The sequence below is a fragment of the Trachymyrmex septentrionalis genome, unplaced genomic scaffold, assembly GCF_001594115.1.
Source record: "Trachymyrmex septentrionalis isolate Tsep2-gDNA-1 unplaced genomic scaffold, Tsep1.0 scaffold53, whole genome shotgun sequence".
Taxonomy (NCBI): Eukaryota; Metazoa; Arthropoda; class Insecta; order Hymenoptera; family Formicidae; genus Trachymyrmex; species Trachymyrmex septentrionalis.
In genome coordinates this window covers 3,391,314-3,402,705 of record NW_017305705.1, presented here as the reverse complement: position 1 = coordinate 3,402,705, position 11,392 = coordinate 3,391,314, and the positions used below count along the sequence as shown (strand labels likewise).

At 33.0% G+C, this 11,392-nt stretch overlaps 2 protein-coding genes across 2 annotated transcripts in view; one reads left to right on the top strand and one right to left on the bottom strand.

The window, feature by feature from the left end:
* LOC108751900 (blood vessel epicardial substance-like) overlaps nt 1–8,686 on the top strand; it is a 17,058-nt gene extending 8,372 nt beyond the window's left edge. The window contains exons 2-6 of the mRNA XM_018492382.1: nt 3,961–4,308; nt 4,877–5,274; nt 5,580–6,001; nt 6,320–6,588; nt 8,610–8,686. Coding sequence (XP_018347884.1) covers nt 3,973–4,308; nt 4,877–5,274; nt 5,580–6,001; nt 6,320–6,588; nt 8,610–8,633 — 1,449 coding nt within the window. The 5' untranslated portion in view covers nt 3,961–3,972 and the 3' untranslated portion in view covers nt 8,634–8,686. The remainder of the gene's footprint in view (nt 1–3,960; nt 4,309–4,876; nt 5,275–5,579; nt 6,002–6,319; nt 6,589–8,609) is intronic.
* Nucleotides 8,687–10,770: 2,084 nt separating this feature from the next.
* The window catches only part of LOC108752081, a 1,125-nt gene continuing 503 nt past the window's right edge, over nt 10,771–11,392 (bottom strand). Inside the window, exons 3-4 of the mRNA XM_018492700.1 lie at nt 11,234–11,392; nt 10,771–10,836 (exon numbers count right to left, since the gene is read on the bottom strand). The exon at nt 11,234–11,392 is cut by the window's right edge and continues 9 nt beyond it. Coding sequence (XP_018348202.1) covers nt 10,831–10,836; nt 11,234–11,392 — 165 coding nt within the window. The 3' untranslated portion in view covers nt 10,771–10,830. The remainder of the gene's footprint in view (nt 10,837–11,233) is intronic.

The window sequence follows — 11,392 nt, the reverse complement described above, 5'->3', positions numbered from 1 at the left end:
CAAACTTGTATCGCGGTGCGACCTAAGCTGCGAATTAGGATTTGCATAACGAAATGCACGAGCTGCCCTTGCAGAAGGCAGACGTTAACTCTTTAGAGATTGCATAAACGTGAAATTAAGTTAATGTGTTTAGGAAATCTCTCAGGCAAAACTAGACCATATCAGAAATGAATCAAGCGTAAACAATATTCGGTTTTGAAGCTCTTAATATAATTAGCTTTCTCTGCACAATTCACGGTATGATACGACCTATATAACTGTTTTAAATATAAATTCTATATCGACTGTTTTATTTGGGGAATCTCGGTCGTCGATTTATAACACTTTTGTATAAAAATAATGAGAGCAGTGTCTCACGAAGAGCGAGATTGTACAAGTGAAACTGTCACAGTAAAGTTTTAAAAATGATATTTATATTTGCAAGCCGTATTCTTTTATACGGTATTACGAATCGTTGTAAAAATAGACTGAATCCAATTATCAGATTTGAATACTTAATTAAATAGTGTCCTCTTTCGGATATAGATTTCAGGTATATATTTAAGGTATCGCTTTCGTAGAATCATATGCAAGAATATTCAATTCTTATATTCAACGCAGAAGAAGAATATAATCAGAATTCTGATAATGGTTATCCATGAATATACATGCTGCCTTGATCCTAGATTCCAGTTTACATGCATTGTTGAATCAGACCGGAAAGAGTGTCTTAATTTCTGGGTAGGCTGACGTAGTTCCGTTAGATGGAAGCGTGATACCGACTCCCCCGAACGGAAATATCGAAAATCGAATGATAATATTGAATCATTCTGAGAGCGGATCCACGATTATTGGCGCGTGCTGTGTCAGCGGAAAGGACGTTAAATGGCATTTCTGACTGTTTCTGGCTGGTTGCACAGCTCGTATCGACGGCGTGCTTTGCAATACACGTTAATCGAAATTTTCTTTCACATGATTTTATTGTTTTTATTAATGCTTATAAGATTGCACAAACCAGTGACTTTCATATCCTGCAGTCATAATCAATTCTGAATTAATAACTAAATCAATTAGAATGACATACAACTTATTTTTATAAGAAAAGAACATTTATAATATTATTTTGATTTAGATGATTTAATGCAGATCTTTATCACATAGATGGATATCAATACTTTCATATATTGATTGTTAAATATAAAATTTCTAATTTTGGATAAGAATTGCATGCATTCATTCTATTCAATGTAAAAAAAACCTATTAAAATGTAAATTGCTAGCTTTACATTATATACGTAGTATATAAGAAATCATGTGGAATCGTTGGATCGAAGCAAAAGCAAGAAATGGAATTTATATGAAATAAGTTTTATATGAAACTCAATATGTTCTTAAGGAAAGTACCTTAATAAATTACACAGTATCTTCGAAGAGACAAGATGTATTTTAGAAAAGCCAAGAAATACGTGCCAAGAGGTTTTGTCCGATTTTGCGGTCTGGAGGACGCCCTTGCATTTTCGGCGGCATTCTGTACAGTTCAACTCGAAAGCGGATAAAATCGACTTTCTTGATGGCGATGACGTAGTCGATCCTTAACTGCATGCTATTTCGAGATTTTCGCCGTTTCGGTTAGAAAATATCCCGCGAAATCTTTGAGTCGGCAGCGAAACGAAACGTTAAAGTCACGCAGGCCCTCATGGCGCGACCTCGAAGATAATAAAGCTCAGATATTGCATCCCAAATCACGAAGAGTCAAATCGATATTCCACGTTAATCGTTCAGTTGCTTTTGGCTTCTGTTGTAAATCTGACAGCTAGTGCTTAACTATAATTTAGATAAATTAAGGGCAAGAATATATGCAATGCTCCCATTATAAAAGGTCGACTCTAACATATCGAAAACATTGGAGATTATCAAAAAATAAATTTCACAGAAAATCAATTTTTTTTATTTGAGATTAATTCAAGTGATAACACCTTAGTTAGCTAATATTCGTCCAATAATGAAGATTTTAAATCTTACCTAGATGTGACCCTGGAAAAAAATATTATACATATAATGGACATATCATATACATATATAAACATATATAAAATATGTCACTATTATATGTATATATTATTATGTATTATTATATATTATTTTATATAATTATATATGAAACATTTTTTCCCCAAGACAAGATAACATTTGAGATATGCATAAATAAAATCTACGAAAGTCAGTATTTTTCAAAAATTGATATTTTTATTTTATCGTACTTTTCACTTTATTTTATAATATTGGTTTAAAGATTTAGAGAAAATAGCATCAGATATCTCTTAATAAATATGTACTATAACATTTAAAATAATTTAAAGAATATAAATATAATTTAAAGAGTATTAAGAAAATAAGATAGAATTTCGAAACTTGATTTCAATAAAACATTATAAAAAGCTTCATTTCGAGTTAAAATGAAAGCCCTTAAAGGAATTTTTGGCGTTTGCTACGGAAAAGCCGTTTTTTTAAATATAAAATAGTTAAACGAATAGCGTAAGTATTTATATTAATGATAAAATCGATTTTATTGACCTTAAAGTATATTAAAGGGAAAAGGTTACTGAATTTTCTCAACTACTGTTTTTATTGAATGAATTAATTTTTTTACACTTACAATAAAGAAGATTTTGTAATACAATTTGTAATATATTTTAATTAGTAAAAAAGAATTCCTGGATAGATGGGTTTAACCTTTTCAGACTTTGTATATATTGTAATAAAAAAATTTGAAGATATTATCCGTTGAAATTATTTAATTCTAATTTAAAAAACAAAGAAATTAGGCAATTAGGCAATTAGAAATCGATACTATAATTGGTGCTTAAATAACTAATAGACCTTAATGAAATGTATTTCATATTAATGTATTAATGCGTGTACACGTACATTCCGGTTAAATTTTAGCCTTCTTCAGCGTGGAAAAAACAATAAGTTTTTGCTATATGATCTGCATATGTAGGAACCTACCAATTACAGCGCCGATGTCTAATTGCCCTAATTTATTTGTACTTTTAAATTAATTTCAAGGAATCTAATTTCGACTAATTTATATTATTTAATTCGATCGATATCTAATATCTAATAAATAATAATAATGTGTATGTTGGAAAAATAGTCAAAATTTTGAAAAAAACTAGTATAAAATACTTGAAAAAAATTAATACATATAGTATGAATTTAATATAAAATGTACATAAATTGAATTAAAAACGGTTTTTTAACATGATTCCTGTAAAATCAAATCTGAAGGGGTTAATATCCCTTAGAAATTTGTCACATAAATCTACACTATTGCTGTCTAATTTTTCAGTAGTGGAGCTGCTCCGAAGAGAGGGGGCTGAATTCCACTGCACCTATACGAATACACTTTACAACGCAAAGCAAAGTTCCATATGGGTTTACAACTTTCCATGCAAAATGAGGTCACAACTAAACTTATGTGTCTAGTTTTTTGATGATGGAGCCCTAAAGGTGGGGTGAAATCCACTGCACTCACACTTAACGCAAAGCGAAGTTTGATATATGGGTTTGCAACTTTCCACATAAAATTTAAATTACAAAGTTAAACACACATTTATATTGTCAGCTTTTATTTGTTAATAACTTTTTAATGAACGGCAGTGTAACAATAAGGTTCAAGCACGACTTTTCACGCAAAGCAAGATCCATCCCGCACACTTTCTCCCCTTCATCACAATTAATATAAATATTATTTATTTTACTATTTTATTTTCTAAAAATGACTTTTTAATAGGGGTCGCCGAAAATCCCTTTTATTTTAACACGAAATGAAGATGAAGACATTTTTTACAAAATTCTATCTAAGTCGAAAATAGTCGACTTTCGGAATTTTGTTCAAAAAATGAATACATTGATAAATACATTTCTTCTAAATTTTTAAAGATCGTTATTTAGAAGGGGCTAACATTCGGCTTACAGGAGTCAAAGGTGATGGCACGTATCACGCGCCCTCGACAAAAAATGGCGAACACGACTGATTCACCTGCGACGGCCGGTAGCAGCCTCCTTTCGTCTTCAACAACGACACCATTTCCCACCTCGACAACATCGGCAGCAACTTATTCGAGCGAGAACTACACCTTCAACTATAGTGGTTTGTCGAATCTGGGCGGTTACTCGCTGGACGATTTCAACTACACGGAACTGTGGTTGGACGTCTGGAATGGCACTGAGGTCAACAATGTCACCGAGAGACTGAACGCGACGGTGTTGTTACCGAGTGGCTATTGTGATGAATGGGAGGCTGCTCAGCATAAGCTCTTCCAGGTGAAGATACGTTTTGAACAATTTCTAAATTCTTTTTTAAGTTTCTAAGATCTTTCCTTCGCGTATAAATAAATAATCAATGCTTTCAATAAAATCTGTCTTTTGCAAAAATTCTACGAAAATTTTGCTCTATTTAAAGTTTTGGAGAAAGAATGTTCTTTATATATAATCCTACATTACTCGCGTAATTTTTCTTAACGCAATTACTCGCGTAAAATGTTTTTGTCCAATATTATATTTCAATTTTTATTGTTTTTTTTTTTATTATATAATTTAAAACGATATAGGGTTTTTCTTATTTAAAATTTATTCGGTCTAACAATTATCTCATGTGATGTTTAAAAAAAACGTATAATATTCTATATATTCTTCAGATAACACAATAAATGCAAAAATGTTTTTTTTTAATTGTGAAACAATTTATGCTATAAATACAGTAGTGTGTATAAACAATTCATACATTTATTTAACAAATTTATAAGGCGGACACTCCACGCGAATAATGAAGGATTAATAATTTGAATATTTTCTTATTATTTAAATTTATTATTAATTATATTAATTTCAGGCAGCAAATTTATTTTTTGCGGCTGCGTTTCTGGTGCCACGCTCGTTCAAGGCTTCCGTCTTGGCTCTTCGCACGTTTCTCACGGCAGGTTTCATGTTGGCGGCTCTCTGGGCCGGGTTCACCATATGCGCTCTAGATGCCATGTTATGGTGCTTGGCCCTTGGTCTGTTAAACGGCATTCATTCGTTGATACTCGCCTGCCGATTCCTGCCCCCGGCTCTTAGCCCCGAACTAGCCGAACTTTATTTGAAGCTCTTCAAGCCTTATAAGGTTAGCAAGAAGCATTTCCAGGAACTGGCAAAGGAGGCAAGAATACTCAAGTTGGATTCCGATCAGACCTACGCAACGGAAGGGGTCACGCCGGCGGATAGGAGGCTGTCTATTCTTTTACGCGGAAAGTGGGTATCCTTTTTAATTAAAAGTTAATTCTTTTAAGCTAAAAGTGTCATTTCTTGTGAAAGAAGGTTAATCTTAATTGAAATTAAGAGCTAATTGAAACTGGATTGATATAGATGCCTTTTATCTTATGTCTGCTTTCATGAAATTAATATTGAGAAATATAATTTTAGAACTTTCATGTCCTTTATTCGACCTTTTTTCATATACTGCATTAATTTATTATTGGAGAAAATTTTATTAAGCGTCGTCTGGTTTAAGGCTATTGTATGCAATTTCGATGTCCGAGTTTCTCCTCTTATTTCAGAATGAAGGTAACTTGTGACGGAACTCACTTGCACTACATCAGAGCCTACCAATTCGTCGACTCGCCCGAATGGGAGGCCACGCATGAAAACGATGCTGACGTCTTCCAGGTGACGATACTAGCCGAGGAGCCCAGTACGTATATCTGTTGGACGAGAATGAAGTTACTCAGGGTGCTCCGGCACAGACCATTGCTCAAGGTCGTTCTCAACACTCTCATCGGTAAGGACATTACGTCCAAGTTGTATGCCCTTAACGAGCAGCTCGCTGGTGTCGCGGCCGCCAGTGAGAACGCCACGTCGAATCCTTACAGGGGGGTCACGAGAAGCCTCAGCGTCGATGCCGTTAATACAGAAACCGCCGGAAGGGTTCGATCGACAACCTGGAAAGCGCAGAAGCAGTATAGCAATTTGCGTAGTGACAGTAAGTGTCGCAACTTATATCTCTTTTGCTTGATAATTCAAACAACAGTTTCTTAATTCTACATAGACTTTATATTATCTTAGACATTTGGATCCTGATAATTAATCTCTTATATCATGAAGATACAAAGAACGTGTTTATCGTAATTTTATATTTCGCTTTGTGCGATTTAATCCATTATCCATATCAAGACCTTCATAATTCGGTTTATGTAATCGGTCACACAAGCAGCATATTCGCTTGTGTGTGACAAATTGGACATTAGAAAGGCTAATCTTTAAAGGCTAACCAAGATAATTGGGATTTGTGTGTCCCCAGGGAGCTCTTTGGCCCGGTATTCCCATCAGTACTGGGCGCCGGTAGTGGCGAACCATTTTCCGTCAACCTCGCCGTTCATTCAAAGCCAAAACCTCGGCTACTCGTTACTGCCGCAGGGTGACCAGTTCTCGCCACCTCCGCGAGCACCCGTGCTGACCCACCACCCTCCCGTGGCGCGGCAGCGAAGCGGGGATACTGGCGGCGATTACACCCTGCTACCTCAGACACCGAAGCTCGAGAGGAAACGTTCGAGAAAAGGGACTCGAGAGGTACGTTGATTTCATTCATTAACTTTGTTACGTTGACTTCATTATAGAGATACGATAGAGGATCGAGTGCGGAAAATGTATCTGCTATTTTTAGATCAAACAAAGCAGGATATACACGAATTTTAAAAGCGAATTAACCAAACTAACAAAAAAACGTGCACAGAGCGATATCTTTGTGCAATTTAATTTTTTTTCTGGATTTAATCGAATGTCAAATTTATTTACGTTTCTTAGATTTAATATCGAACATTATAATGAAATTAAAATAAAATTTCCATATGTAATTTCCTTATTTAGCAATAAGTAATTTCCTATGCTACATATATATATATATAGTGACCTACCGTATTGCTTGGGAGAGAACATATTCCTTATCGCCATCATTAACGCTTCCTCTCTCCAAACAATCAAACTGTAGTACACTTGTGTTTCTACAAGTAAGTTTATGCTATTCTGATTGCTATCCGAATATACTTTGGACGCCAATCTATCATAAGTACATCAAGATATTTGCAGACTCTCCTTTAGCAGACCTAAATTGTCTAGTACCCATACTTTAATGCACCGTATTAGAGAGATGTAATTACAGTTTCTAACATTAAACGATGTAATTACACTGTTTTATGTGTATTAAACTATAGACATTTCTCCGTTCATTTGCGCTTACTGAGATTTTCGCCGATCTAAAGATAACAGACCGTAATTTATTTTAACAACTTTAACAGCTTGATAAATAGACATATAGTATAACATACATGCACGTGTAAGATACGATTTAATTTTCCGAAACTGATGGTGGGTGTATTGGACCTATTTAATTATATTCTTTATGTAGAACCGAAGTAATTAATTATTTGTAACGTTACGGTTACAAGTTACTTTTTTTTATAACGGATTGGTAATGGCTTTATTTTTTTTTTCGTAACTGTAATGGTAAAGTAATTACATTTTTTTTTGATAACGGTAATGGATTTTACTTTTGTCGTTACTTTCTATATTTTTAACCTACTTGACATAATTTTCGCATATTTAACCTGCAGTTTTGGATCGCTATTTATTGTTACATTTAAGATCGTCTCAAGAATAATTTAAAGTTTTACGAACACATAAATTTTTTCAATGAATTTTTTTTAAACCTTAACAAAGAAATCGAGAAAATCCACGGAAAAATGAGAAAAAACCGTTTTTTTTTATCTAAAAAAATTTCTTTTTTCGTAAATTTTAAAACTATATAAAAAAATAATGGAAAAGTAACAAATCGTTACATTTCAAGTAACGATAACGCTAATTGGTACTTTTGAAAATCAGTAGCTAGTAACAATAATAATTAACACTTAGTTACCTTTTTGAAACCCGGTTTTTCTTTATCTGGTTAATTTGTGGTTGAACTTAATCTGATATTTTATTCAATGGACTTCATTTATGACATCATCAGAGAAGAAACTCATTGGATAAAACATCAGATTAAGCTTAACTACAAATTAATTAAATAATGAAAAACCGTATCGGTAACCAGACTCGGTAATAAGTAACTAGTCACTTAAAAAAAAATAACTTTCCATTCTCCGTCTTTATGTTACATCTGCAAATGTGAATTATTAAATGTGTTATTAAAATAAACTTAGTATTATGCGCACGCGCACACACACACATACACATTTTTTTAATACGAGTTATGTAATTTTGGTTCCTTCGAAATTAATTAATACTTTTTAGTTAACATATTATAAATTAAGTGGATCCCACAGACCCATCACTAGTAATTGTGTATTTTGACATCAGCTCCGGAGAGAGTTATAATATTTCTTAAATATTTTCTGATATTCTTAAATAAAATTCTCTGTTTTTGTATTTGACTTGTCAACGTGATATTATTTGTCATGATTTTGAAAGAAATCTTGTCGCCTGTAAATAAATCAAAATAAATCTTTTTAGCTTCTTCTTTCAGGAAGAAAATTAAATTAATTGTTTAATGTTTTTTTATTCTATTCTTATCATAAATTATAAAATAAATGTTCCAGGTGACCTTCGAGACACCGGTATGACGCTCGCCCGACGGGGAAGGGCCTGCCAGCGTGCCTCTACTTTCACTGTCGCCGCAACGCTCCGCCTAGCCCCGTCGTGGTCTTGTCGTCATCCTAAAGCACACCGCAAAACTCACCCTTTGAACTTCCGGTGGACACGATACCGATGAATGGCCTATTTCTTCGGAAGAGAGAACGCAACGGTCTTGGTACCGCATGGATTATGCTTCGGTACCACGAGGATCCTTGGTACCATAAAATCGCAAGAGCACTGGCGGAAGAAGTCGTTGGGTAGTAGTTTTGACGTGTGCAATTGATTTTCATATCTTGCAAGTGCCACGCCTTACAGAGACACGCACGCACGTGTGAAATCGAAACCGCGATGGCGGCCGTTAAAAATAAAAAAAAAGTATTCCGATATCCTTCGATCACATTTGGGGTATCCATCAAAGTTTCGAGATGAATCGAAATTCGATCGTGTGGTGGAGATGAATGTGAATCGTTCATTGACGTGAAAAGTATGAATAAAGGAGAGAGAAATCGTAAACAAAAGATTAAATATAGATTATATTATATTAATGAGCATCGCCTCTGTGTACACTTTTACATCGACTGTGATTACAACGGATATAATTATTAAGTCTTTCAGAGAAACGCTGATTATATACACATACAGGAAAACACGTGCGTAAAATAGCTGCCGTGCTAACCATACACGCATATCTCGCATTTGCGCGAGTTAGGATATCCTTCGCGCATAACGATTTCCGATTTTGATATATATACACATTTGCATTAAACAAATTCCTAATTCTACAGATTTTTTTTTACCCTATTCTCTTATCAATGATTCCAAGCAAACGCCAGTTATTCATTTACACACAAGCAATAATCACTTAATCTATGAATCATTGAACAGTATTTTTTTTGTGCATCAATATAAAAATAATATTTGATTACTATGTATTATTAATGAAGGACATCCAAACAGCGTAAACAAATCGGGATTGTTGTATAAAATTAGTGCATAAAATGCGCATTCACGATAAATATAATATTTCGAGAAAACACGCAGCAATTTGTGAACAGAAAATTGCATTTGCACATTCCTTAATCAATTGTAAAATGCGTAAAATAAATAAACAGAAAAAAATAAAGATGAAATGAAAAAACCAGCCGAATGATCCGGGTGTAATAAAAACAGATAAGTGCTTTGTTAAAAAAAAGAAACCTGCAATAAAGTGCTTCGAAAATCGTAGTTAATGGCGAGATGCAAATTATAAAAAGCAAAGTTTAATTATTCGCGCAGATTAAACGAAAGAAAAGCTAATATGCGTCGTGTGTGACACGTAGAAGAAAAAAAACATGTGTGTTTGTATGTTTCTATGTTTATATAATCACCGCGTGTGAGAGTGAAGCCGTAGAAGATCAATAAAGACGCACAAACGATTAAACAAAAAACGTGAAGGGAATAAAATTAATAAAAACGGCTGTGTAGAGTCGAGTGTAAATGTTAAACACAAAAATGGTTGTAGAATATGTAAAGTTACGAAGGATTCTATGAAGTTTTAAGAGGCGCACACGTCGGAAAAGATCATTATTGTTTAAAGTAGAATTTATTTTTATCAAATTAGATTGTTGCAGTATTCTGTTATTACGTAATTTTTCGCGAAAATTGAATTTATATGTATATACAATATGTAGCATATATAGAAACTTTATACATTTGTAATAATCAAAATTTGAAGAAGACTGAGTTACTGTAACTTTGTTAGTTCCTATGATATTTGCTGTAATGTTTAAAATTTTATTAATATTGGATTTGTTAAATTATTGTTAGAATTAATTTTAGGACTAAATTGCACATACCGAAAATTCTTGTGTTTGCAAGACTGATCTATTTTCCGACGTAGACAAGAGCCTAAAGTACGAAAGAATCTGTTTGAGTGATCTTTGTTGACGTCATGTCAAGAAAATAAATGAAATCGCGTAAGATGGACTGCAGCAGCGACACATCAACATCACGACAACATTGTATGTAATTATTATTTACGATTACAATATGTTCGTTGACTATTACGTTAGAAATAAAAATTACGTTGAAAAACGTGTAGTATAATTAAGTATAATGCCAAATCATCCTGCTTCTAATTTCCATTTTCTTCGTTATTCTTGCCATTATTACACGATGATGGGATAATTTCAGAATTGTAATTTTTTAATCCTAAATTGTAATTAATAAGATAAATATTTAATCGCAAGAAATAATGTGTTATATTAAATAGAAATTATAAAAATAGAGTACAATCTTAATAAATAAAACATAATTTTTTATATTTCCAGGCCAAAATATAAACTATATGCATGTTGGCATATATTTATAAATAACACCTAATCTCAAACGCGAAAAGTTAATATGTAAAATATGTCAAACATAACAAGCAAATATAAAACATAAATATCGAAACAGAAACTCAACTCTATGAATTTTTTATATTATTAGTTTTAGAATTTTTATTAATCAAAATTTAATTATTATATATCTTACAACACAAAAGTCATTAATCGTCATTGACTTTTGAATTTGAATTTCTTAGTTATTTTAACTTGTACACTTTTACCTCATCATCATCATCTTCATAATCGTTATTTTGTGGAGGATCTATGATATGCTTTCGCTGATAGAAATCATATTTCTTTTTTTCGCTTTTATGCGGAAGTTGTATGACTATAACAAAAGGTTTATCTTGGTCAGACGTATCTACCGCATCCTCATGATA